Below are 27,658 nucleotides of genomic sequence, written 5' to 3'. Positions count from 1 at the left end.
AGATGAAGAAGAGGGAAGAACGGAGATGCCACCTGGGCTGGAGGGGACCTGGTAACCGAGGAGACTTGAAAGCAGTCAGCAGAGTGACACAGCGACAGCTGCGCCCTCTCAGAGACCTCACAAGAGAGGTGCACCAGAGCGGGTGCTGCAATCAGGTTTCCAGGGTTGGGGAGCTGGCTGAATTCAGGGTTAACCCTCAGCACTTAACCTACCATCCCTAATCCCTGAACTCCACTTGCCTGAAGTCCTCAAACCCCAACTCTCTGCACGCAGAGGAAAACTATTTTTCACCTTGAACTTCCACCCACCTTTCAAAACCTAATTGCCCTAACGGTGGCGGTGTCACCTCCTCTGAGAAGTCTTTCCCGAGCTCCGCAAGCTGAGTCAGGTGCTGCTCCTAACCATGGACCCAGGAGCTCTGTAGTTGGGTCTTCTAGTCCGCTTGGCACCCCAGCACATGGCCTTGGGGCCTAAGGGTGATGCTCAGGAAAAGCAGGTTCAGGGAATGATGGAAGCTTCTTTAAAGGTGCGGGGTTGAAGCTGGGCCGTATGAGCAGGAGACTGGAGCGGGAAGAGTGTGAACAAATGAGGGCAGAGGGGATCTCCGTAGTCTTCTGAGGACCCTGAAGCCTCCAGCCAGTGTGGGAGTGAGACCGTACAGGGAGGGAGACCCTGGCTCACAGCTGCAGCTGGCAGGCCACGCAAGGAACTGAGTAGGGCTCCGAGGTGGTGGTGCAGGCCTCAGAGGGTCCCCTGACCTTGAGATCTGACCCCCAAAGCCCCTGACCTGGCCTTGAGCCAGGCTCTACTCCCATCCTGCCTTCCACTCCCACTAGTCTTTTCCCTGGGTCTCAAGGATGCATCTCAGCAGACCCAACCCCATCTCACCCCACTGGGGCGGCTCTTCTTGGTACCCAGCCCAGCCTCCTGATCACCTAAGCGCCCCGCAAACATTGGCTGGAAGAACTTCACTCCAGCAGATTCTCCCCACCCCCCACAGGACAGGCGCTGGGTTGAGACTCCCTGTGTTGGGAGGTGGAGGATGAGTCACATGGGGGGGGCGGGTAGGGACAGGGACCAGGGACTGGCAGTAAACAGCCCGTGTGTGTTGACAAGATACAGAGCTCCAGGAGGCCACAATAGGGCTTGGCAAGCCAGAGGTTTCCAGGCAGCCAGTAAGGATGGCAGCTCAGGGGGGTGGGGAGGACCTCAGGTTCTGATCGAGGCTGGTGTGGGTCCCTGGCAGGTTCTTGCTATACATACTGGTTTCTTTTGATTGTTTTCAAAATGGAAACACAGTGCTTTGATGACTGTAAACAGAACGCATGGTCCTTTAAAACGTTTCCCAACAGGATCTAAGTACAGAAGGAGGAGGAGAGGGCTCTCCTCATGATTCTCCTCCTTTCCCTTTACCTGCTACATAAGACACCCTCCGGCCCTCAAATCCACACTGTGACCAGTCTGGTATAGAAAATTCCAAACTTTTCTGTATCTATAGTTTTAAAATTTGGTATAAGGGGCGTATTCTACATCCCAGGCTAGAACTGCTTCCTGGGGCAGAGACTGCCCCAAACCCTTTACTGAAGCGTCTCATTTAATTTTCTCAACAACTCATATCCAGTAGATATCATTTTTATCCCCCATTTTAAGATAAGGAAAGAGAGCATCGGAGGGATGACCACCTACGTGGCCCAAGGTCCAGGGCAGAGTTTCAGACCCAAGATTACCCCCCCTCCCGAGGCCTCCCCAGCCCCCCGTGGAGTGCCCTCACCCTATCCCTGCCTTGCCCGGGCCGTAGTATACTGAACAGTCCCTCCGGGATTGCATCAGGATGAAGGCTGGTTTCTTGTACTGAGATCTCCATGAAGAGCCCCAGGCAGGCCCTGCCCCTGCAGCTGGCTTGAGGTGGAAAATAACCTGGATTTAGTCTGGATTCAAGCCAGCCCCCCTTCCTCTCCAGGTGCCCCAGTGGGTCACTCCCCAGGTGCAAGGCTTTCTCCTCTCCCTTCCATCCCTGTCTGCAGCCCTCCTCCTGCCAGACTGGTCTCAGGGACCTGCAGGCCACAGCAGGAGCTCCTAGCACAGCTGCCCACACCAGGGGTAGGGGAAGAAACAAGATGCTCCGTAAAAGATGTTCCATTTCCAGAAACCTTAGACCTTGGGAACGCTGGATTTTTCTTTTCTTTTTCTTTAGTGGGGGTGGGGTAGAGTTTGCAAAATGCAAATTTGAGAGAAAACTGAAATCTGGTATACCAAATAGCTGTAGTCCTTAGTGTCCCTTCCAGGGGAAAGTCACTTAGCTTTGAAGCTTAACAATGAATTAGATCCATTATATATAACTTGAACTTGCTCACAATACCATCAAAGCAACACAAAGAGAAATTCTACCATTTCCAGGACAACAGCCCTGTGGAAAGAGAGGCCCAGCGTCCCATTTTCAGCTGCTCCAGGGGAGGGAGGGGGCATGCTTCGAAGGGAGAACAAGGTAAGACTTCAGAGGTGCTGGCTGGGTGGGAGAGAGAGGATAGCGCCCAGGGAAGCATCGGGGGAGCCCCTTCTGCCCCTCCCAGCTCCATCAGCGCTTCACTGCATCTGGGGGCAGCGACAGAGAAGAAGTGTCAGCTACATCTCAACTTAGGCTTTTTGGTGACCTCTCAGAAGGGCCAGAAAGACATCGATGATTGGAGTAAGGCCTGAGAAGATGAGGAGGCTGCCCAGAGGGGTGGCCATGGGTGACCCATAGGCTGGTGTGTCTGAGTGCGCATGGGGTAGACTCGCAGTGGCAAGGGCACAGGAGCTGAAAACTCTCATTTCCCCACCACCGGACCGCTCCTCCTACAGTGGTCCCTGCTGCCCCAGTATCATTCAGTTGCTCAGATCCCAAGCCCTGTAATCATCTTTTCTCTTATACCTCCCCCGCCTCCAAACTGAATGGCAAACTCCCCTCTGACTCTATGGCCTCCTTGCTTTTCCTTGAACAGAACAATTCCACCCCAGGGCCTTTGCATTTACTTTCTACCTAAAACACTCTGTACCACAGAGCTGAATGACAGATTTCCTCCATCTTTCAGGTCCCTGCTCAAATGCCACCTCTTCGGGGAGGTCTTCCCCTGGCCTCTATCCAGTCACCCTGCTTTATCTTTCTCTGCAGCACTCATCACTACCTGAGGTAGTGCTCATGGACGGGTCCCCCGTCCTCCACCTGAGGGTGGACTGTCGCAACCGCCACTGTACCCCCAGCACCCAGAGCTATGCCCACACAGCAGGCTCACTACCACTACTTGCTCATCTGATTGTCTTCAGCCTAGATGACCTAGCAAAGCTGCTGTGAGGACCACGAGGGACCACAGACAGGAGGAGAGCACTGAGCAAACCAGAGGCTTTGTTTGGTGGGTTACTGGAGAAGCAAAGATCTCCAGTTACTCCAGCAGCTTTCGCTCAATGACCTCCAGAGCAGAAACTCATCACACTTGCATGTGGAATCCTGCAGCCCTCCACTGAGAGTCTGCTCACACTATGTCAGGCTGGCGGGCTGTCTCCCCCTCCAGACGGCTCTCAAGGGCAGGGACCCTGTCCTAGTCCTCTTTGACGCCCTGGCACTTGGCACAGAGCCTGGCATGTGGCAAAGACCAAGACTTCTTTGTTGAGCCTCCATGACTATCCAAGGGCAGAATTCCAGTCTGATAGAACCTTGTCTCTAGCATGTGGCAGTAGGCTTGGTGCACTGAACACCAGCTGAACTGCCATGAACCTGCAGGCAGAGCTGGGGTTAGGAGGGCACTGGGAGGGCTTCTGGGCAAAGCAGCAGCATGTGGAAAGGCAGGAGGTGTGGGGAATAAGCATGGCATAGGTAGCGGCTTTCTCCTGGGCACAGCTGACAGTGAAGGCTGGAAAGGAAGTGATGACCTAGGTGGGCACAAAGCAGCCATTTCTCTGGGCAGTAGACAACAGATGAAGAAACAGAAGTTCAGAAAGGTCCAGACACTCTCCCAAGTTCACATGGGTAGCAGCAGAGCCAGGTCACAAACCTGGGACAGCAGACTCCCAATCCAGTGCTCAGGCAGTCACCAAAAGGCTGTGGTCTGGGATAATGTGGAAGTCTTATCTGCAAGCACCCCGGGAAAGAAATAATGGGAGACGGGGCTGGCCATCTTAGCACCCTGGAGTGGGCAGAGTGGTCCAGCCGCAGAGTTGTTAAGTCTAGGCTCTGGGGACAGCCCGCGCTGCCTCCTGCGGCTTCCAGCAGGATGGGCAAGCCCGCCCCTGGTCCACTGCCACATGCCTCGGGAGACCAGGAAGCTACACAGGCTGGGGATCTGTAGACCTGGGTTCCGATCGAGACCCTGCCACCACCTTACTAGATGCTTTGAACCAGCCCATGCCTTTCCGTGGCCTTCCCCATTCTCAGCGGCATGTTGAGAGCCTTTCCAACTCTGACATCCGACCAATGAGCTCTGCTGCTGTACAAAGTACTCCACACTCACCAACCCCGTCCACACCAACAAGCACAGTATCAGGGCCCAGGACAGTCTTCATGTGGAGTAAGATAGCCCAAAGCACGGGCTGGTGTCAAGAGCCCTGGTCTGCCAACCCAGGAGCTGGCTGCTGTCCCAGCTCTGAACCTGAACTTCACTGGGATCTCTGGTAAATCACAGGACTGCCCTGAGCCCCACTTCCTTCCCCTCCAGCATGGCGATAAGCAAAGCTCAAGGTGCCAGGTGGCCGTGGCAAAGAGAAAGGCTGGTCTTAGATGGAGGGGTAGGATGGCGAGGGGCTCCCCTGTTCCCAGGGAGCAAAGCGTGTCTGCTCTCCAGGGTTGGCCTACTCTGCAGCCCAGCATGGCTGCCCCTGACTGGGGTTCCACGGGAGCACAGTGGGAAGATCACACCATCAGAGGGGCTGGGCCCTCCGCTGGAGACGGGTCAGACCGAGAGGAGGACCCAGCCAGAGCTCTGGAGGTCTGAGGCAGAGCAATGGGGCCTGAGCCAGGGGAGGTCATCCCACGTGCAGGCTGGAAGATCCACAGTGACACAGCTGGGAAAGGTGACCTCCGGAAAAGCAAGCAGGGGTCCAGTCACCTTGGGGATCTGTCCAAGGTTTCAACCCAAACTCAGTCAGCAGGGAGCCCCGTGGTTAAGAGAAAGCACCATCCTGAGAACCGGTGGTTTCTCCTGGCTCTGCGACCTCGGAGCTGAGTCCCTCCCTGGCAGGAGCGCTGAGTCTCAGGTGACTCTCAGTTTCTTCATCTGAAAAGCGGGCTCATAATCATTTCTATCTCAAGGGCTGTTCCAAGAATCTGATGAGATTATGTATCTGGAGCAAAGAACCACCAGAGCAAACGCTCAGCAAAAGGCACGGTCTCACCTCTGTACCCCGCGTCCCCAGGCCCACAGAGGGCCTGCTGGCACCAGGGCACAGATGCCCGGGAAGCAGCCACAGTCGGGAGATGGGGCCACCCTCCAAGGCAGCCCCTCCGAAACAGGGCTTGCTATCCTGTCCCTGTTATCAATCGTTCCAGGCCAAGCCTGGCTGGCAGAAGCCAACAAAGGTGCTCAAGGAGGCTGAGGGGAAGCGTCACGGAGGAGAGGGGAGGCAGGAGAGGTGGAGGGGGAGGCAGGAGGAGAAGTGGAGGGGGAGACTGGGGTGAGGCTGAGCAGAGGCCAGGGGGAGGTTGGGTCGAGGCAGAAGGGAGATAGAAAGGGAGAGGCTGAGAGGAGGCAGAAGCCTTCTGGATCCCCATGGAATCTGTTTCTTGCCCCCTTTGAAGTCTGTGTAACTGCCTTTTAGGGTACCTGAGGACAGGTCACAGGAGCTGTGGATGGAGCCAGGCTGGGCAGATACAGGGTCCCTGAAACTTTGGTGCCGGGTCCCAGGGCAGGATGGTGGGGTGGGAGGCCAGAGCTTCCCCCAAGCAGGTGCCCAAGGCAGCCATCTCCTGGGGATGCCCCGAAAGTTTCCTATACACTTTGACAACAGCCCAGCTGGCTGAGCATCACGAGGAGGGAGACACAGAGGGCACGCTTGGAGGGGCTATCCCTGCCCACTGGGACAGTCTGTCACCACAGGCCTCTACGAGCCAGGAGACGTACTGAGTGGATGGGGGAGCTGAGCATGCTCAGAGGAGGGTGCCCTTCAGAGGACACTGCAGAGAAAAGAGGAGGACACGGCTGGCTGCAGGCCTTGGTCCTGGTGCCAGGAGGGCCCAGGGCTACGGGAACAGCAAAGGGAGGTCAGGCCTCTCCTAGGGTTCAGAAAGAACCTCAGTAAGAAGCCATAGGAGGTCCGAGGAGACAGGGCCTCCTGAGGCCATTCCAGTCGAACCCCTCCATTCCACAGATGCAAGAATAAAACCCAGAGAGGGCAGGGCCTCAGCCAAGGTCACACAGCAAGGTGAGGCCTCATACTCCAAAGCCAGTCCTCACGTGGACACTGCACCCCTCATTACTCGCACCTTTTCTTCTTACAACTACCTTTTACCGAGCACGTTGCTGGATGTGCCCTACACCTTCAGTGCGTTAGACTCCTAAAGGTTCTCCAACCTCAGTATCATTCTCCAGCTGGGGAAACTGAGGCAGGAAGCAGTGAAGAGACTTAACCAAGGCCGTGCAGTTGGGTCTTTCTGACTCCAGAGCCACAGCCCAGCTTGCTTCCTCCGGCCCTGAGCCCTGGCTTTCTATCCTGCTGGGCTGGGAACGGAAGGCCCGGCTCACTTCAGGCTGTCGCTGGCTTGCCGTGTGACCTTGCGAGTGAGACACCCACCCACTCTAAACTCCTGGGTCCCTCTAAGATCCCCAGCAGGACCAACAGGGCCTGGTTCCGTGCGTGATCTGCCAGGGGAGACCAGGAGCTATTCAGTACCCCTGGGGGAGGCCAGCAAGGCCCCTGCGTACCACCTGCAGGCACTGCCTTGGGGGACACAGCATGGCCGCGAGCTGTGTGCCAACAGGAGAAGGGAGAATTGTCACCAAACCCTCTGTTTACTTGTTTGGCCTCAGCAACACCATAAGCTAGGTGCTATTTCTGTTTTCCAGAGGAGAAACTGAGGCTTACAGCTTAAAGAACTTGCCCACGTGGCACCCGGACAGGAAGCAACAAAGCGGATACTTGATCCCAGGACAGCCTGACCCCAGAGGCTGAGCTCTGCCCTCACGCCAGGCTGCTCAATAGGAAATGACCTGTCACTGCTTCCTGCCGTTGCTCTCTTCCGTAGGCCACAGGTTCTAGAGGCCAGCCCACACGGGGCTGTGCAGTGAGGGCCTGGCTGGAGGCTGGGAGCCCATCTGTGATGAGCCGAGCACATGGGGCGAGGCCCCAGGCAGGCAGAGAGGCTGCCGGCCTGCCTACCTGCCTGCTGCTAGTATGCTCCACAGAAGTCACAGTCCTGCGCCTGGGAAGAAGCGAAGAAAGCCACCAGCAGCGCCTGCTTCCACCTGAGCAGACCCCACTGGACGACTGTGCACACAGCGCAGAGGTGGGGATGCGTGTGGCCGTAGGAACCAGGAAGCAACAACAAGAGGGCCCGGAACTCAGGCTGGAGCCCTGGTTCCGATCAGCTCAGTCATGAGATGAGTGCAGCGTCTCCCTGAGATGAGGACATGGGTGATCACGGCACTCACCGAGGACTCCTTAACCCTGAAGCCATCCGGTGAGGCGGGCACTAGCACACTCACATCACCAACGAGGAACCCGCAGCTCAGAGGGGCTAGGCCACCTGCCCAAGGCCGTGTCGCTGGCAGGGGGCAGGGCGAAGCAGGGTTCAAGCCCAGGAAGCAGACTCCAGAGCTGCCGGGGGCTTGTCCTCAGGGCACTTCTCAACCACGCACCTCATCGGAGCCACAGAAAACAGAAGCTGGATGACTATGTTGTCAACTCTCCAAGCAAAGGCCCCGACTGGACTGTTTCAGAATGTTCAAAGGAACAGACTGGCGGGGGGGGGGGGGGCCACTCCGGTCCTAACTATGGTTGTTACCCACGGAATGGAAAGAACACCGGCCCTGGGTGCCAATCCCCACGGGTGCCAATCCACACTCAGGGTCTGGGGTGTGCTCAGCCATGCGGTGACAGGGCTGGGGAACCTCACGGCTCTTTCACTCTGGGTTCCTAGGATTCAAGGTCACTCAGTTCCACCACCTTCTTGTGTGTGTGACCCTGGGTGAGTTCGTTAACCTCTCCAGACCTTGGGGTCCTCATTTATAAAATGAGGACACCTCCACTCGCTGCACAGGGTCACCCACCCAAGATGCTGAAGGCAGAGAGCCCAAAGCAGGGCCACACAAGGTGAGAGCTCCAGCATGAGGGGGCAGGGCCTCCTAGTCTTCATGTGGGACTCCTGTGACATCACCATTCTCTGCCACTAGAACACGCGTCACTCCACAGCCTCGCCCTGAAAGGGGACCTGAGGTCTCCCACCCCACCCTGGACCAACAGGGCACTCCCGGCGGCCCTGCCCAGCAACCTGATATCACCACCTCGGGTGCTTTTGTAATGAGCGAAGGCTCCCAAGGAGGGGGGGAGCCCAGGCACAAGGAACCACTTCTGCCTCTGTGCACCTGGTACTGAGTGCGCTGGCCAAATACAGGGGAGAGGGGAGCCCGCCTGGGCCAGTTCTGTAAATCTTATCGTGCCTATTCTTCCTGGGGAGGCGCAGGGTGAATGAGGCACAGGCCCTAGCTCAGGCTGGTCAGGGTTTTGCTTCCGGATTCCGGACCTCAGTCTAGGCCATCAGCTCACAGGCCTGGGGGAGCCCTCTCTATCCTTATAAAAGCTGGGGGGTGGGGACTGAAGGCTCAGGAGATCCGAACACCGAACTGTAAAAAGCCTCAGAGACTATGGCACTCCGGGCTTTTACCTGCAGGAGGGGGCAGGGAGCAGGGGTGCTGGTTTGGCTCCTTATGGGGATAGAGTGAACTCTGTGGGGCCGAGGAATGGACAGAAGTCTGGGTTTGGGGGCACAGTTAGAATGGAGAAGGTGCTGTAGCCCAGACAGGGGCAGCATCTCCTTCCCCACCCAAGCCCCCGCGCCTCTGCCCTACCTTCCTGCCTCCCCACCCTCTAGGACCAGAGGAGGGTGGGCACCTCCTCCACTGGGAGGCTGGGGGTGCTGCTTAGAAGCTGTGAGGCCGATGTCTGCTGGCTCTGCAGCCTTCCCTGGGCGGTGGTTCCCTCCCAGGTAAGAGGGCAGGCTGGGCTCGCCTCTTGGAGACCTCTAGCTCTGACAGCCCGGGATTTTACATACTAAGCAGCACACACGCGTCACTTTCCACCTTGTACTTTCCACTTTGTACTTTGCTATATGTTATCTCCTACCCTAACATTGAACTTTCCTGAACGTTATCGCATTTAGATTTGGACTTCACGGCATCCGTATGGGGCAGGTGTGGGTTCTCCTGCATTAAAGATGAGAAAACCAAATCTCAGCGCACTGAAGCCCAAGAACACACCCACAGAAGCACAAGAGAGCCAGGAACTTGCACCCAGGGTTCCAGAAGCCAAACCCTGGGTTCCACACGCAGGAAAGCCTGAAAGCAACCCTGCCAAGCCAGAGTGGAAGGCCCCCGATGACTGGTTCGGGAGCTCATCCCAGCCTGTTCCTCTTGAAGCTGCTCCTTCAGTGCAGATAAGGGGACTCTTAAAAAGTCAGACTTAATAAAAGAAAGTAAGTCGCAAAAGAGTAGGAACAGCATAATTACTACTATGAAACTATTCTTATTAAAAAGAACTTCAGGGGCGCCTAGGTGGCTCAGTTGGTCAAGCATCCAATTCTTGGTTTTGGCTCAGGTTGTGATTTACAGTGGTGAGCTCAAGCCCCACATCAGGCTCCACATTCAGCTCTGAGTCTGCTTAAGTTTCTCTCTCCCTCCGCACCCTGCCCCCCCACCATGAACACACTCTCTCTAAAAATAAATGAATAAATCTTAAAAAAAAAAAAAAAGAATGGGCGCCTGGGTGGCTCAGTGGGTTAAGCCTCTGCCTTCCGCTCAGGTCATGATCTCAGGGTCCTGGGATCGAGCCCCACATTGGGCTCTCTGCTCAGCTGGGAGCCTGCTTCCCCCTCTCTCTCTGCCTTTTGCTCTGCCTACTTGTGATCTCTCTCTCTGTGTGTGTCAAATAAATAAATAAAATATTTTAAAAAAAGAAGAAGAACTTCACGCAACAGCAAAGTCCAGGCAAACACACTGAACTGTGAGGTGATGGGCTCTAACAAGCTGGTGAGTACAAAGGATAGTACTTGTATGTTTTCTTTACACACTTAAGTAGTGTTTGAATTTTTGTTTCCTTTTTATGAACAACAACAACAAAAATCTGGGAGAAAAATTTTTTGAGCACCTGCTCTAAGTCTACACTCAGTATTAAACACTTTACTGTAACAGATTATTTCATTCAATTTTCACAAAACCCTGTAGAGTCTAAGAATGACCAGAGCAGCTTCATTCATTAACTGTCAACAATGGGAGCGAACCCGGATGCTGACCGGCAGGGGAGGGAGCCGCTGTGGCTTCTTCATACCAGGCAATGCTGCACAGCAACGGAAGGGACAGGTTCTCGGGCATCTGACAACAGAGAAGAGCCTCCTGGATAAGCCAAGCCAAAGACGCTAGATGCAACAGAGTACCCGTGGTCTGACTGTGCCAAGGTTAAGAACATGTTCAACCAACTGATGCCAACAGAACTCAGAATCCTGGTTACCTCAGAGGCATGTCTGGGTACAGACCAGGAAGGGCAAGAGGGGATCCTGGGGTGGGGGTACATAGATATCCTCTATCTTGACCGATTTGTTAACATGGTCGCAAACATTTGTAAATAATCACTGAGTTGTTCACTTTAAGATAAGCATGGTCTATTGTATGTACTTATGCATGTTATCCCTCAGTTAGAGGGGGAAAGGGTTCAAGAAAACATGCAAGGGAGGATCATGACCAGATGAATGATGTTCGTCTCAGCCTACGTCCGAGAGCTCGCAGGTGGTGTGGTTAGGGTTCAAAGCCAGGTCTGCTGGACTGTGACGACCTTAAGCCCCCAGGCTCTCCTGACCCTGCACGGACTGTACCAAAGGATGCCCTCTATCCCATCCAGGCCCTGCCCAGGCAGCCCTGCCTCTGCTTCCCCTCCTGCCGATCACAGTGACTGTGGTTCTGTCACCTGCTCACGTGGACAGCAGCCTTGCTCCGTGGAAGCCTCAGCACACCCAGAGCTGCTGTTTTACCAGCAAGGCCCATGGGGAGCAGAGGCCGGGCCCACCACTAAAGCTTTGGGCCTGCCTGGAGCGGGGACAGGAGGTGTGCTCTGTGCCAAGAGGAGGTACCCTGGTGTGTGCCCACGTGCCATCATCGGCCCCAGCCTGCGGTGATGGAATTTCTGATGTGGAAGGACCGCTGAGCAGCAGAGCTGGGCCTGACAGTCAGTCTCCCCCCTCTTCCTCACCAGGGGAGCAGAGGAACTTTGAGGAACTTGGCTTCTCCGGAGCCACCCACTCTGCTTTAAATTCCTCGTCTGCCCAGGCTCCCTCCCTCCTCCTCCCAAGGCAGCCATATCCTGCTGCTAGGCTGGTTCCCCCTCCTGCTACATCCTTTTCATTCCCCCACCCCCGACTCCTACACAATCCCTGTCCCAAACCATTTCCTGCAGTTTCCCATCTGATCAGTTTCTTAGGAAGGATAATTATCTATGGAGGGAGGAGGCGGAAAATTCCCAGAGCCAAGAACACTGGGAGAAACTTCATCTAGTCCATTTTCCACCTGCTAGGAGAGCCTGCACCCTCAACACAGGCCAGCCATGATCAGGCCCCACCACAAAACCTCTCTGGCTCCTGTCACTACAAGACAGAGTCCACACTCCTCTACGTTGAGTCACAGGCCTTCCTGATCTTTCCCAATTTAGGTCCAGGGCTCGTCACCACTACAGTATAAGTGGCAGTGCCAGAACCAAGACCCGTCTGCCACCAGGGCCCACGCCACACTGTGCCGCCTCCCTGAGCCACTTCAGCCTGCACCGTGGCTGTTCGCACATCTATCTCCGGCACACGACTGTCAGCACCATGGGGCTGGGGGGGGGGGGGGAGCTCCTGCCAGCACAGCTGTGCTGGCACACAGCAGGTGCTCAGAGACCAGCTGAAGGGAAGCCGGGGTGCCCATGGGCAGCCCTCACTTGCAGAGGGAATGACGGGGGGCTGGTCCCGAGGGAATGGTGAGGAAAAGAAGACCCACTGACACCATTACACAAGGGACTAGGGGCTCAGGAGACCTGAACCAACCCCAGCTCTGTTGCCACGTGGCCTGTGGGCAAGTCATTTCCTCTCTGGCCTTTTGCTTCCTCCTCTGTGTGATGAGGGGGTTGGGCCGGCCCTATCACCGCTCAGGAAGCCCTGGCCAGCCTTACTGCTGGGTGCTCTCCATGGCACTGTCAGTGACTCTCCCCAGGTCAGCACGCCAGGCCCCACTGCTGTAAGAGCCAAGCCTCTTGATCCCCAACCCCCTTCTCTTTCTCTATCTTAACCACCTGGATCCCTTCCTCTGTCCCTAGCATCCTTCCCAATAATAAAGTCTGATTCTCTGATTCGAGGCCTGGCAGCCCCCCAGGTCACGTGGGAGCCCAAGATTCAGCAAGGAACAGGCATGTCAGAGCCCTGGTACTTGGCCACAGCAAGGCGTGCACAAGACAGGTCTGGTGACCGCCTGCCGCAGGCACTAGGGTGGGGCGGGGGAGGGGGAGGCAGGAGTCCCAGCAGAGCCTGGCGTCCACTCAGCCCCTCCCTTCCACCTGTGCCCTCATCCCCTCCTGCCCTGCTCCCACTCCCTGGTACCCATCCGTGGGAATGGCTCTCCCAGGCTAGAGCTTCCATCCCACTGCTGGCCTGGCCACAGGTGCCTGCTTGGAAGCTTTGTTGCTCTCACAGACCTGGGCCGAGTGGCTGTGGGCCAGGGACCAGCTCTGCTCAACTCACTGAAGCCAGTGCCACGCCAGAGCCAACTCCCCATCTCTGACTCCCAGGCTCCTCTGCACATCCCTCCCCGGGTCAGACCACGTCACCCTAATCAAAAGCCTTCAATGGCACCACATAGCACCTAGAATCCAACCCAAGGCCAACCCAAGCAGATCTGACTCCTGCCCTCCTTTCCACTCTCACACTACACCTCCCTTCCTCCCCCTCCCTCTCTCTCTACTCCAGGTTCCTCAGACATGCCCTCCCCAGGGCCCCCCGTCTTTGAAAGACAAGCTCCTTCTTGTCATTTGCTCAGCTCAGAAGCCTCCTCCTTACAGAGGCCTACGCTGACCATCCAAAGGAGCACATCTCTCTCGTATTTATTTTCTTCAGGATACTTATCGCCGCCTGACACTGTTGTGTCCACTGCCCAACACCCCACACTGGCCTGCGAGCCCCCTGACTCCAGGAGCCTCCTTGTCTTGCTCCCGGCTGTGTCCTCAGCACCCAGAAGAGTGTCTGACGTGGGAGGAGGGGGGCGCTACACATCAGACTCGGTGGCCCAGGAGGCCTCTCTGAAGAGATAACCTCTGACCCAGGGCCTGAACAGAGAGCAGGGCTGCGGCAGTGTTCCAGGAGAGGGAGAGCAAGTGCAGGGATCCTGAGTGGGGGACAGGCCTGGCAAGCCCCGTGCACCTGAGAAACCCAGGCTGGCTGGTGTGAGCGAGGCAGGAGAGGGACAGCAGGCAGTAAAGTCGAAATAGGTGTAGCCACACCTCTCTGGGATTTTATTTCATCCCAAAATCATCAGGAAGCACTCGAGAGGTTTGAAGCAGGGGAAGGCTGAGCTCTGGTTTACACTTCTGAACAATCCCTCTGGCTGCTCCACGGAGAGCTGAATACAGGCAGAGGGGAGTTGCAGCCAGGAGCCCATCCAGGAGGCCACTGGAGTCACCCAGTTAGAGACCTCAGGGCTTGGACAGAGGGAGCAGAAGCGGAAATGAAGTGAAGGGCAAGCCTGGGATCTGAGCAGTCACGTTCTCCAGCAGCCTGAGGAGCTCTCTGGCTGGAGTCCTAGCCCACTTATCCAGACTTATTTCTCACTGACCCCCAGCTCAGACACTGGCTAGACCCCCTCATCTCCCCCTCCACTGGCCACCCACCTACTCACACCCACTGCTCAGAGCCTCTGCTGGTGTTGCAACTGTCACCTGATTCCCCCTCCCCCCCCAACCCTTGTCTAGGTCTTGTGAAGACACCTGCACACAGGCCTCTGCTCTGTCCTCATTCGGGCCACATCCCTCCTCTCCCTGAAGTCCTTCCAGGCTTTGAGGCAGTGGCACAGCGATCGCTGGACACTTTTATTCCCTGAGCTGGCTCTAAAGCCGGCTAAAGGCACACCCCAGGACTCGTACCCTTGAGGGCAGCCGTGACATTCGGACAGCAATGTACCCCACAGAGCCCTGAGCACAAGGCCAGGCGCTGGGGAGTTCCCAGACAACACAGCTCCCTCGTTGCCACCACACCCAGCCACACCCAGCACCTGCGCGACCTCCAGCAACCTCCAGCACCTGGTGCCCACAGCCCTGCAGGGAGGCTTGGTTTCTCTGCCCCGCCACACAGGTGGGTGACTATGTCTGGGGCTGCAGTTAAGCAGTGAAGAATGCCCCAGTGGGTTTCACAAGCAAAGGTCAATGGCTCTGCAGTACCTATGGTTCTGCGTTAATCCCGTCTCTGTGCCCTGCTCCGGCTCCACCCACCCTGCAAGCCAACTCCTGCTTAACCTTCAAGGCTCAGCAGCAAGCACTGGGAAGCCCTCTCTGAGCCACCTCCACCCATCCCCTCCCGTGCACCCATAGCCTGCAGGGCCCTGCGGCGGTTTCTCACAGCATGTCCCACGTGCCTCCTTAGGTGTCAGTCTCCTGGGAGGCTGGGATTATCTTCAACCGTCTTCCCATCTCCGGCACGGCACTCACGAGGCACAGATCGGTATTTGTTGGATGTGTCTCCCCCTCCCAGCTGAGACCACACTCAGACACTCAGTGCAGGGCCTCATCTGCGTGCCCATGCCAGTCTTGGTGACAGTCACCAATGGCCTCTGGCTCTCACGCCTAAAACCATCTTCCAGTCATTTGTGTTTCCTCTTCTTTTGAGGCTACAGGCACAGCGGCAACTCCCATTTCCGAGTGCTTATGATGCGCCTGGAGCTTAACACACGTTCACCGCTGCAGTGGAGAAACTGAGGCTCAGCCAGGGTGGTGGAGTTACAAAGCGGCAGAACCTTCTGTCCTTCATACTGGCACAGTTCACCTGGCATCACAGAGGGGCCTATTTTAAACACCATCATCTGTTCTGCAAAATTTCGTGCTTTTAGAGCTACACATCAAGTTGTCATACAGAATCGTGCTTTGCTCATTAAATGTTTCAAGTGATAAGTCTTGCTACTACAGCTAGATGGTGAAATGACTGTCATGTAGGAGAAACGGCACAGGACTTGGAATGAGAAGCCCTGGGTCTGGCTCCAGCTGTGTCACAGTCGGGCTTTAGGCTCCTTGGCGGAGTCGCCTGACATCTGGGGACCTCAGTTTCCGCACCCGTAAAAAGGAGAAGAGCAACTCCCCAGAAGGTTTCCTGACGCATGCTGGAAAGTGCTCGAGCCACCTTAGGAGCGTACTCATTAAAAAAGGATAAATATGATTTACCCAGAGCCATCTCACCCCTGTGCTGAGCGCAGAGCTGGACACGCAGCAGGGCATCAGCAAGTCTCGCTAAGTGATTATTCAGTTGCTGGGAGATTCAGGAGTCAGAGATAACAAGCCAGTATTTCTCTTCCCCCTGATCCTAGAGGGATTCCTGAGTGCCTCCATTTATCATGCGTCTGGAACATGTCAAATTCTGTGACAACCCTCTTATGAGGGTACTCTCCCCAAATCCTTCCAACATCGCTGCCAGGTGTTACACCATGTTGCAGGGGATCAAACTGAGACTCGAAAAGAGGGAAAGTGACTTGCCCAAAGTCACGGTGCCACAGGGTGGTAGAGCAGAGATTTGAACCCAAGTCTGTGGCCTGACCCATGTTCCTAACCACCACATTTCCAAAGGGAGCTGCTCTGGGACACTCCTCTGTAATTCAAAAGTCCTGCCCCAAGTAGAAGCTTCTGGCTGTGCCCAGTGAGACCCGTTTCACTCAAGTGTCTCATCTAATTCCTACTTATCCTTCAAGGGTTAGTCCAACGGTCACTCCCACAAAACGCCCTCCCCCGACCATCACAGGTGGTAAGGTCTTTCTGCCTCTTCTAAACCCTCGTAGAAATCCACCTGCACCTCAAATCACTCCCACTTGCTACTGCCTAACTGGGCTGCATCCATCTGGCATTCCTCAGACTGGCCCCTGAGTTCCTCAAAAGAAGTGGTTCTCGTGCACCTTTGCTTGGTCTGCCCGCTGGACTGCCGGCTCCCTACCCCACCCCCCAAGTTGTAACAGGAGTCTTGGGCTGTGCTCTGTGAGGTGATCTGGCTCCGCCCCAAGCAGGCATCCTGCCTGCCTGGTACAGCATCCAGATTCCCGTGGGCCCTGGCCCAGGACCCAACAGATAAGATCTCGATGCCCTGCCTGGTTTGATGGCAAAGATGCTATAAAAAGCACAGCACCCAGGCTTGACACTGGCTTGTGACGGAGTCCAAAGCCTTGCACTTGGTTCCCCTGCAAGGGGCTGTATGGCCAAGGCCAAATGGCCTCCCTGCCAGGAACAGCTCTCAGACAGATACTCCAGCAGGAGGCTGCCCTTCTTAGGCTTCAAGGGCCCATCAGAGTTACCAACGCTTAGAAACCAACATCCAGGCCAAAGGCCACAGCCCCTCCTATTGATCCAGCTCCTACTGCCCAGAGACCCCTGGGTTATTAGTTATGAGAGCAAGGGAACCCCTTCCTCTGCCTCTAAACTCCCGTGTGGCTCTGGGGACATCCGCTCTGGGCCTCAGCTGGGAAATGAGAGGATGAGATCAAAACATCTCCATCTCCCCTCTGGGCCCTGGGGCCCCAAGTTACCATAAGGTTCTTTCTACCACTAGTATTCTGCAGGTAGAAAAATATTCTCTACTCTCACGCCCAGAAACAGGGTGAGAGCAAAGCATCCTCAGTCCAGAGAACAGCAGAGGCCAATCACGGCTGCCCAGCACTGTGCCCTCAAAGCCTGTCCCCTCCAGAGGCAATCCCTTGTGTCTGCTGCCTCAAAGGCAGCTGCTTCCCATAGCAGAGACTCAGAGGTGTGCCTGGGCCCTATCCACTTTAGGAAAAAGGGGGAGAGGCCTGAATTACCTTCTGGGGTGTGGATTCGCCACAGAAACCCAGCAGACCCTGGGGGCAGAAGGAGCCCAGCACCTTCCCTGCCTGAAACGAGGGCATGGCAGGAGGAGTCGGCTACGTCCGTCTACTCTGATTCCCAATCCAGAAAAGCTTTTCTCTACTTTACAGGGTCAATCTCCTTTTCCTTTTCCCAGGACACAGCTTACTCATTCTGACTGTGTTCGTTTTCCTCGCCTAGAATGAGTTCCGCAGTCCCGCAGGCAAATCCCACTCCTCCCAGGCTTCAGTATTACACTTCACCCAAGGGGAGTCCTTTACCTTCTTTCAGATTTTCACAGCACAAAGTGCCAAAGCTCTTCAACTCTTTGGGCCCACAGACCCCTCAGAAAATCTGTGGCTAGCACTGCTCTCTCTGATAAAAACACACACATACAATGTCTGCAGACTATTTTGGGGGGTCCGCAAGCCCCCTGAACTCCATCATGGACTCAGAAAGACCCTGAGGGGTACCTAGCTGGCTCCGTTGGTGAAGCCTGCGACTCTTGTTGTGAGCTCGAGCCCCACACTGGGTATAGAGCTCACTTAAAAAAAAATAAAAAGAATCTTAGAAACCTAGATCCCAGAAGAAAAGCAGGTCATCCAGTCCCATCTCCCACCCAAGCCAGATTCCCTTCCAAAAGCAAGCCTTACTGGTGGGTGGCTCAGTCCATTAAGCATCTGCCTTCGGTCCAGGTCATGATCCCGAGGTCCTAGGACTGAATCCCACATCGATATTCTTCCTCGGCAAGGAGCCCGCTTCTCCCTCTGCCTGCCTCTCCCTGCTCGTGTGTTCCCTCCCTCTCTCCCTTTCTCTCTCTGACAAATACATAAATAAACTCTTTTAAAAAAAAAAGTCTTATCAGACAATCTTCCTCTTCTCCACTGGCCCACTCCTCAGGACTACTCCTTCAGGAAACCTTCCCTCATCTCTCCCGCTCCAATCCAACACCCATCATCCCAGCCGGAGCCACACACTTTCCCACCTGTGCTTCCAGAAGTCCCTTCTGTACACTGTCTTACTTCCCCTGTGACAGAGCTGGCTCTCTGCAAACCTGTTCGTTTAATCCCATAACCCTGGGCTGGAGCTGGAGCGGACCATGACGCTGTGTTTGAGAATTCTGTGCTCTGAAGCCAGGGCTAACAACAGGAGTGGCCCATCTACCAAAGGGCCTCAGTCGGCCCTGGGCCTCAGCAGAGCAGGGGCTCCTCTGGGATGACTGACTTTCCTGCTGGAAAGTCCCAGAGAGGCCCTTCAACAACTAAAATCAACAGATAGGAAAATTAAGGCCCAGAGAGGCAAAATGACTTACTCTAGGTCAATATGCAAGAAAGAGGCAGAGCTTGGACTAGGACCCAGGTCCCAGCCTAGATCTCTTTTCCTTTACACAAATGGTTTTATGAAAACCAAATCTATCCTCCTACTCCCACACTCATATACACAGAGAGAATTTATGAAAAGCAGCACTGAGAGCATTAACTCTGGGGAGGATGACCAATTGGGTTATCAGAGAAGTGAGGAGGGGAACTTTTACTTTTTACCTTAATACCCTTCCATACTGTTTTATTTCTTTTTGTTTTGTTTGGACCAGAAACATGTTTTATTTATTCATATTTTCAAGATAAATCTACCACAGAAAGGAGATTCTGGCCCCGGCCCACTCCCAACACACATAAAAACAAAGAGAAGCCACACGTCAACCTGTCCGGGCACAACCATAAATTAGTGAGATTGCCTTCTCGTGTGGTTTATGGCCACTGGTCTCATTCATTCACAGTCACGGTGCAGTGATGGCTTGAAGAATCTTCCCGGGGAAAGTTTAATTCAATTAGGGCTCTTGGCAGCTCCCAGAGGAAGCTCTGGTATCTTGCTTTTACTTACACAAATTGAGGGCAGACCAAACAGACCCAGACTTTCCCAGGGAGACCCCACCCAGCCCAGAAAGGATGCCCTTAGAGACCCTCCATTAGAGCCAAGCCCAGGGAGGTGGCCAGAGAGGGAGGTGGCCAGAGAGGGAGGTGGCCTTGGCAGCACGGCTCACACACGGGCTCATCCAAGCACTCTGAGTGTGACTTTCGGAGCTCAGCTAAACTCCTGGCCTGGCATTTGGTCTGGTGACTAGCCTCTCCAGCCCTTGCTCTCCTTCCTTTCGGAGCCGTCAAACTGGTTTCCTGTCTGCCCCATGCTTCACATGGACCCCATCTCCACATAGAAGGCAGTCCCCCACTCCTTCAATCCCCGGATACACAGGCGACCTTACTCTGCGCCAGGCACACAGAAGGAAGCAAACAAAGGCCCTGTCCTCGAGGGCTGACATGCTTGTGGGAATTGTGTGCTAAGAATAACTCTCTCAGTCCTACATGGTTATCTCATTCCTCTCCATCCTTCAAGACTGGCTCAAGTTCCACTTCCCCTGAGAAGCCTCCCCTACTCACCCCTGCCCTCAGGGACTGCCGTTCCCTGAACTCTGCCTGCCAGGAGTCTGCCCCCATCCCCTCTGTGCGAACACACCATTTTCTCCTAAGCACACTCGAAGCTCCTAACCAGCAGGGCTGGGGGTTTCACTCTTCTTGGTTCCCTGATGGGCCACAAGCTAAATGCCTGGTGGCTGATTTCAACTGACCTGCCTCTTGGATCCCAGCTTGATGAGACAAATTAATTAGCTGCTCTCAGTCCTGGCTGACCAGTACAAAGACAGCGCTTGTAAGCTTTGCCTGCCACACGGCGAGTGTGTTAAGTGTTGTTAGCTATTTATTTTGGTGAGCTTGTGGACACACAGCTGTGATGTCACCTCTCTGCCTGCGGTGGCCTGGTCACCAACAGTCTGAGTACTGGGGAAGGGCCAGACTGAGTTAAGTGCCCCCCCAAGGGACTGGAAAGGGGGCCTGGGGAGGAACAGGATTTCTCATCCTGAACCTCACTCCAAGCTGCTTAAGGACATATCTTTTCAGAAAAGAACTTGCTGGGGGTGATGTGGGGAACTCCAAATTCTCAGCAAGTCAGTATTAGAAGTCAGGGGTCAGGTCTGCCCTAAAAGACCCCAAAACTGGCCCCATAAGTTAGACGAGCTTTAGGGGAAGAAAATGAAGTCAGCAGGATCCCAAAGAAGGGAGAGAGCCCACTGCTCCAGGCCCGACTCAAAACTTAGTTCAGTTAAAATTAGATTAGCCTATAAGATTAAAAATACCCACACATAATCACGGGCTGCCTAAAAGTATGAGTTGATGTTTATCGGCATCTAAAGACATGGTCTGGCCCAGGGCGGTGTGTGCAGACAACCTTGGGGAGACATGTCTGACTCAGATGTTTGCAGGGGGTGTGAATGCTGCAAAATGAGGCCCACACAGGCAATGGATGACTCAGGAATAATCCAGGTCCTGGGTTTGCTGAGTGAGCCTTCTCTCCCCACCATGGAAAGAAAGAAAGGGGGCAGGGGAGGAGAGGACGGAAGGAGGCAGGCCTGCCAGCTCAGTCCAGGCTGGCATTCCCAAAGGGAGTCCGGGGCCCCTCCACTCCAGTTCCCGGCCTCTCCTGTGTTTCTCAATGCCAACAACTCAGAGAAGGACGATTTAATTCACTAAGGGACTTGGGGGGAGGGGAGGTCACAGTTTTTTCCTAAACCCAAGAAATGATCCACACAGAGCCGTTAAGACTTGAAATACTAAAACCGTAAAACTTTCTTGTTCAAAATGATTATGGGAAAAATAAAACTTCTGAATTGAAAGGGAGCTGGGGCATAGAGGAACATAGTCTCTGGAGTCAGAAAGATCTGGGCTTAAATCCCAATCTGTGCAAGTACCCGACAAAGCTTCTGAAATAGGAGCTTAGTAAGTAGCAGCTAAGGTAATTCGCAAAATTGGACAAAACTACTACAGATAATTCCTAACAGGAGCTCAGAGAGGTTGTGCCTTTCCTAAGGGCACACAGCTCAGCAAAGAACTAAGACCAGATCTCAAGTTTCTTGACTTCCTCGTTCCTGCCCATTAGCAAGTTTTTGGTTGTAATTCACTTCTCTGCCTCTCCTTTCTCCTCCGGGAGGGCCTACAACACTTTAAGGAAAAGGAAAAGCCCTCTATTGCAAAGGTTTGCTGTTCCATTGAGTGAATGACAGGCCCTGAGAATGACAAGCCCCAGAGCTGAATTCAGCCCTCACACTCTTCATTAGCTCTAGGAGCTGATCTGACCTGGGCTCCAGACCACCCCAGACTGCCCTGCTCCTTCAGCTCTCCCTTCCTACTGGGCGAGCTGGTATCCCTTCTGAAAACCACTCAAGTTACCAATGTGGATGTGCCTAATCACTTACTCTCTCATCAAAACCCCTTTGGATCTCTGGTCTCCCTTGATCTTTATAAGGACATAGCATGTCAGCCAGGAAGGAAAGAGGATGGGGTCCTGGGTTAGAAGTTCAGAGATGCGTCCTTTGGCACTTACTTGCTATGTGACCTTGGGTTCCTTAGATGTACAATGGGCACATCAACCACCTGCTAACCCACTGAGACGATCAGAATAACTACTACATATGTAAGTGCTTTGGAAACAAGTTACAGTAGTAATGATAGTTAATACTAGATTCTGCCTGCCTTCTAGAGCTAAAGAAATTTGTGCCACCTGCTCCCAACACAGAGGTTGCCTCTCAGGGGATCCTGCTGAGCCCTGAGCACCCTCTCTGCCAAGAGGCAGAAGAGCCCCTGCTGGCTAACCTCCCTTTCACTGGCACTCCCCTGCCCAAGGAGGGAGGAAATGAGCTCTAGTCAGACCACAGAGAGGGCACCTCCAAAGAGAGGACAGGGAGGTCACTACCAGAGGACCAGGCACAGGCCCAGCCTGTATCTATGCAACTCATGGAGACAGGGGATAGGCCCAAAGCCAGGCACTGAACCCCTTTTTCAGGACAGAGAGAGGGCTCCCACCATTGACATCCACTGCAGCCCAAGAGGGAGTTCAAGCGCAGGAGGCTGGGCTCCGACTCCGCGGAAAGCCGTGTTTGCCTCTGCCCCTGGGTCTTCGAGGGGCAGGAGAGACAGGCGCACTCCTCTAAGAGGTTATGCCAAGACTCAAACAGAAAAGAAACAGCAATTCAACATCACGGAGGATAACCTCTATGAGCTGTTTCCTCATCTGTAAAACAGAGATAGCCTTTATTTCATATGATTTTAGTAGGAATTAAATGAGATCACTTTTATAAAGTGCCTGACACTACTCTGTAGATACTCAATAAATGGTAATTCTGATTAAAACACAAACACACCCAACAGAAGAGATGTCACAGGGCAGGCTAGGCCTCGTGCCAAAGTCGTGGATAAACAATAAGGGAAACGGGTTCAGGGGGAGAAGCCAGAGCAACTGCTGTGGGCTGGAGTGGGCTGGGAAGACCGCCCAGAGGGGTGGAGTCTGAACAGGCCCTAGAAGCAGCCTGAACAGCGGGGCACAGTGCTGGGCACTCCCAAGTGTGTTCTCTACACCCGTCTTAGAAAGAAGGTAGAGACTAGAAAGAAGGTAGAGACGGCATCATCACCTTACCAATGAGGCAAGTCGGGTCCAGAGAAACAAGGCACCTGGCATGGACGCTGGTACTTCGGGGCAAGGACAGAAGCCCAGGAGTTCTGACCATGTCTTTGCTTTCCCAGAGCTGGAGGAGCGGGGTAGGAATGAGAAGAGAGGCATGCCTCGTGGGAGCTCCTCAGAATGAAGTCCAGCAACGTGACCAGTCAGAAGCCCTCCAAGTGCCCGGATGCTTCTGGAGACACGTGTCCTACCTGAAGGCCTCCTCCCAGCCCCTGGCTGACCCTCTCCTCCTACTGTCCTGCAGTCGGTCAGCCATCTTCCCAAAGAGGAAAAGGTCACCCCTTTCTTTTTAGAGAAGGACGTCTGGGCTTCTTGAGACAATTTCAACATGACCTTTGAAGTTGTTCCTCTCTCTTTCTCAGAAGTGGGAGAGGTGAGTTTTTGTCTTATTTTACAGGAAGCCAGTTGCTGGGGCTGATAGCCATGCATGTGAAGTGGGCAGCAGTGACCCCCACCCCCACCTCCCCTACTCACAGACCTGTTTAAGGAGGAAATGACAGGATATGCCTTGCAAAGACCAAAACAAAACAAAAGCTATAAGATGTGAAGAGACAAAGGAAGGCTTTTTTGTCTCTGGTCAGGAGACAAGAAGAATACCTGCTTTATGGGCTCTCGGGCCTCTGCCAGGAGTTCCAGATCAGGGATATGGGCAAACAAACACAGGGGGTGCCAGTGGCAAGCCAGGTTACAGCTGGGCTCTCCCTTGGAACAAGCACTAGACTGGGAGTCGGGTGAACTGGGGACAAAGCGGAATTCATGCAGGGCCCAAATCACAAGGCTGGGGCGGGGAGGGGAGCGAACCTAACCTAAGGCTTGGGGTCACGCTCACAGGTCTCCCAACAATCTAAACCCCCCTCCTCCCACCAGCCCCTCCCCGTCAAAGACAAGGCAAGAATCCCTGACCATCAGAGCAAGCAAAAAGGCCCAGAGCAGGGCCTCATGTCACCCATGGAGCCAGTCAGGAGAGAACCCAGAAGCATTACTCTAGAACTTCAGCTCTAACCAACCCCACCCTCCCACAGCCATCTCTGACGGGGCCAACCTAAGGCTCCGCTCACTGATGAGGACAGGAAGGCGAACTGCACAGAGCACTTTCTATTCTTAAAGGAGGGGCACCTTGCAAGGGAAGCAGCTGCCAGACGTGACAGAATGAGGGCTCCGACTCGGTTCCTACCCACACTGAGGCGCTGAGAGAGTAGGCAAGACCCCAGAATGAACTCCTAGATTCCTGGATATCTGAGCATGCACAGGGAGCATGGCCTCAGCCCCAAGACCTGTCCCCGAAGTCAGCTGGTGCTGTCTCCCCTCCCCCCCCCAGAACCTGCCCTGGAGGCAGCTAAAGTGAAAGAACAAAATCGGTAGGACACACCCAACACACCGAAACCTTAAGAAAGGACACCCTGTGGCAGCCTAGGGTTGAGAGATTTGTAATCTTCCAGGTTCAGAGGAAGACTGTATGTGGGAGGCTGAGATAGAGATGCATTTGACTTTGGTGCTTCAAATCCCAACAGGTGCGGATGCTGGGGTGGCTCAGTCGGTTAAGCTTCAGCCTTCGGCTCAGGTCCTTATCGCAGGGTGCTGGGATGAGCCCCGCATCAGGCTCCCTGCTCAGTGGGGAGCCTGCACGCGTCCACAGGCTCTCTAATAAATAAAATAAAATAAGTCCCAACAGGGGCAGCTGTCACTCACTGAGTACTTCCTGTAGGTATAAAGGCAGCTTCATGTGTTAACTGGGGTCACTGTCACATTGGCAGCACTCTAAGTACTATTATTCCCCCCATTTTATACCTGAGGAAGCAGAGGCTCAGAAAGGCTCAGTGGCAGAGCAGAGGTGCCTGTATCTAACCTCAGTTCTCCACTGAAAAGGGAAAGGAAGAAATGGTCATTCACTTTTGCCACCTGAACAGGGACCTTGGGATCTTTTGGTCATAATTCTCTTCCCCAGAAGAGCCAGATGCTAGGGCTCCTGTTTTCCAAATGCCCTTCCAAGCCAGAGACACCAGCTTTTGGAACTGCAAACGTTCTCAGACATCATATCCAGTCTCCTCATTTTACAATGGGAAAACTGAGGCCCAAGGTTGAGTGACTTGCCAGGGTTACCCGAGTCAGTGGAATGAATGGCAGAAATGTCAGACCTGGAAGGGGCCAAAGATCAGCTGACAGGTGGGGAGGCGTGACTGGGCCAAGGTCACAGATGGAGGTGGGATGAGAAGCCAAGTTTCCTAACTTCTAGACTGATGGCCTGGCCATGCCACCCTCTCTCTTCTCCAGCTGCTCAGGGTCCCTGGCACGGGTTCTGATGGGGACAAAGCAGGCCAAGCCTCACCCCATTAGACACAGATATCAGGCCTTCAGGGACAAACTCCTTCCTCCCTGGAGTAGGATCTCTGTGGTCATGCCAAGAGAAGACACTGAAACTTGTTGTGTGTGTACCAGCCCCCAGTGCCCTAACACAATGCCAGGTGTTGCTGGAAGGTGAGGGAGTTGCAGAGAGAAGGACAATTTCTAGACAGTGACTGTGAGGTCTCTTCCGGGTCTCATACAGGCAAATGACACATCACGGTCACTAGTTTCTTACCAAAAAAAAAACCCAAAAACAAGACACAGTTTTCATGATTCAATTGATAATGGTCAAATTTAGAGATTCTTGCCAGTCTCACAGCTGGGCAAGACCTGCAGAAAAAGGCCCCAGCTTGTTCAAGGTCACGTTGCTGTCCGAATCAGTACACATAGCTCCCCTTGCCCAGTCCTTGATTTTTACCAGGAAGCTGGCTGCCATCAGGGTACAGGTACGTGGAGCTGGTGGTCCAGCTCCATGCACAGGCCCTCCTACTGTCACAGCACCAAAGCTCCATGCCAGCAACTGGATCTGTCAAAACAGAATGTCCTGCTGCGGCATGTCCCAGAGCCTGCCTCACACCAGCCTAGCATCACCACTCAGCTCCTGCATGTCCTTGGGAGAGCTGCAAGGCTTCCTACCAAGAGTCACAAACTCCCCAAACCCAAACCAGCAGAATCCCAGATCCTCATGCCTTCCACAGATAGGTGAGGCTAACAAAGCAAAGGCAGCTTTCAAAGCCCCCCCCTGGACACACTTCCAGGGACTTCTGGGCTATGCAGACTCCAGGGAACTCCATCAATCACCCAGCAGAACAGAGTGTCCATGCCTAGCAGGGAGGGAGACCAGAGAGGAGAGGGAACAACTTTTCTGGTTCCTTCTCCCCAAAAGAACATTTCAAAGTCTCTTTGGACCAGAATATCCTGAGCCCATCCACCTGTCCCTCTCCCACTTGGTTGAGTGGCCAGCCAACGTGACTGGCCAGCCCATGCAGCACCTTGAGACACAGTGAGGTGCCAATGTGCAGGTGAATGGGGAGGCAGACCAAGCTTCAACCTCCTCCATTCCCCCCCCCCCACCTCCAAAACAGACTTCAGAAACTTCCAGGGCCCCAGTCCCATACACTGTGTAAAGGATGGTATTCCTGGGCCGGAAACTGACTCAGGGGCTCCCGGCCAGCCTGGGCAGGCAAAGCTGACAGATAACATTCTGGGAATAAAGGAAGGTGATACTGTGGGGATCCCGCAGGTTCCAGCACACAGGTCCCCTACTATACTTAAACTCCTCAGACAGGCCAAGTAGATAAACACTCCATTCTGGAATGCCCTCCCATGAAGCATGTAATTGCCCTGGCTGCTGTTGACAGAGCTGGAAGACACTCGTCTGTCTCGTACACAGCTGGGTGCCTGGCTCCCCTTGGGGTCTGGCCCAGCCAGAGGAGACCTGCAGGCCTGGAACCCTTGCCTGACGTACCTTGTATAAGAAGCATCCATGCTCTAATCCTGCTTTCCCCCTTGCACATAAGCTGGCTCCAATCTTGGGAGCCCTCAGACCACAGAGCCCAAGTTTGAGAAAGACCAAGATGCCAGGACAGAGGCTGCCTACTTCACTGGAGTGGTCCAGCCCTTTATTCCTGGGTAGTCTCAAGTGGTAAGGATGGGGCGAGAAGCTCACCAGTTTGGGCCGCAGAAGTGTCCAAGTAACTGGACTTACCTATCTTCATGAGGCAGGCCAGCAGGATCCAGAGCGAGATCTCAAAGGGTGTGCGCACATGTGTGTAGTCGATGCCCAGGACCGGAAAGGCCTTTCGAGTCTTCATGCCGTGTTCAGTGACGGAATGGTTAACAGGACGGCTCTCGGGGGCGAGCTCCGGTGGGGCGGTGGTGACATCCCCAATCGAGCGTTCCCGTGGGGGCTCTGAGCCTCGGATGGTGCTGGCCGTAGGGCTGGGCTGGAGGCCATGGCTCCTGAGAACAGGCAGCAGCCCCACCAAGGCTACCACAACCAGCAACGAAGGGAAGATTCGCGGGGGAGCGCGGCCGCAGATGCCAGACCACAGAAGCATCATGCTGATCCCTTGGTTCAGCAGGCCTTGACCCTTAGCAAAGTGAGAGTAAGACCTGGGACATAGGTAGCAAGGGGTCAGCAGGTGGAAGACAGACTGGGGCTGTCCCTAGGAAAAGTTCATGTTTTAGAGAGGTATTTGTGTGGAAGCAGATCTCTGGGGGATAGAAGGAGGCTGGGTTTGCAATGGAGAACTCCAAACTGGGGAAAGGAGCCAAGAACCCAGAAAGGACCAGAGGAGTCCAAAAGGTCTGGAACTCCAGTCCTGGGGGGTGAGTGAGGGGTGAGGCGGGGGGGGGAGAGAGGGACTGCACCCTAGGGACAGAGGAAGGGACAGGAGAGGTTGGACCCCAGGCAAAGAAAAGGGAAGGGGAAGGCTGGGACCCTTGGCTGAGGAAAGTGACTGACGAGCCAGGACTCAACTAAGGG

At 54.5% G+C, this 27,658-nt stretch overlaps 1 protein-coding gene across 1 annotated transcript in view; it reads right to left on the bottom strand.

Annotated features, from left to right (window-relative positions):
- Positions 1-27,427, bottom strand: part of SLC9A1 (solute carrier family 9 member A1) — a 48,693-nt gene extending 21,266 nt beyond the window's left edge. Inside the window, exon 1 of the mRNA XM_080801298.1 lies at positions 26,879-27,427. Coding sequence (XP_080657424.1) covers positions 26,879-27,233 — 355 coding nt within the window. The 5' untranslated portion in view covers positions 27,234-27,427. The remainder of the gene's footprint in view (positions 1-26,878) is intronic.
- Between the last annotated feature and the right edge of the window lie 231 nt (positions 27,428-27,658).

This window comes from Martes martes (assembly GCF_963455335.1).
Source record: "Martes martes genome assembly, chromosome: 4".
NCBI lineage: Eukaryota > Metazoa > Chordata > Mammalia > Carnivora > Mustelidae > Martes > Martes martes.
This window is presented reverse-complemented; position numbering and strand designations above follow the sequence as displayed.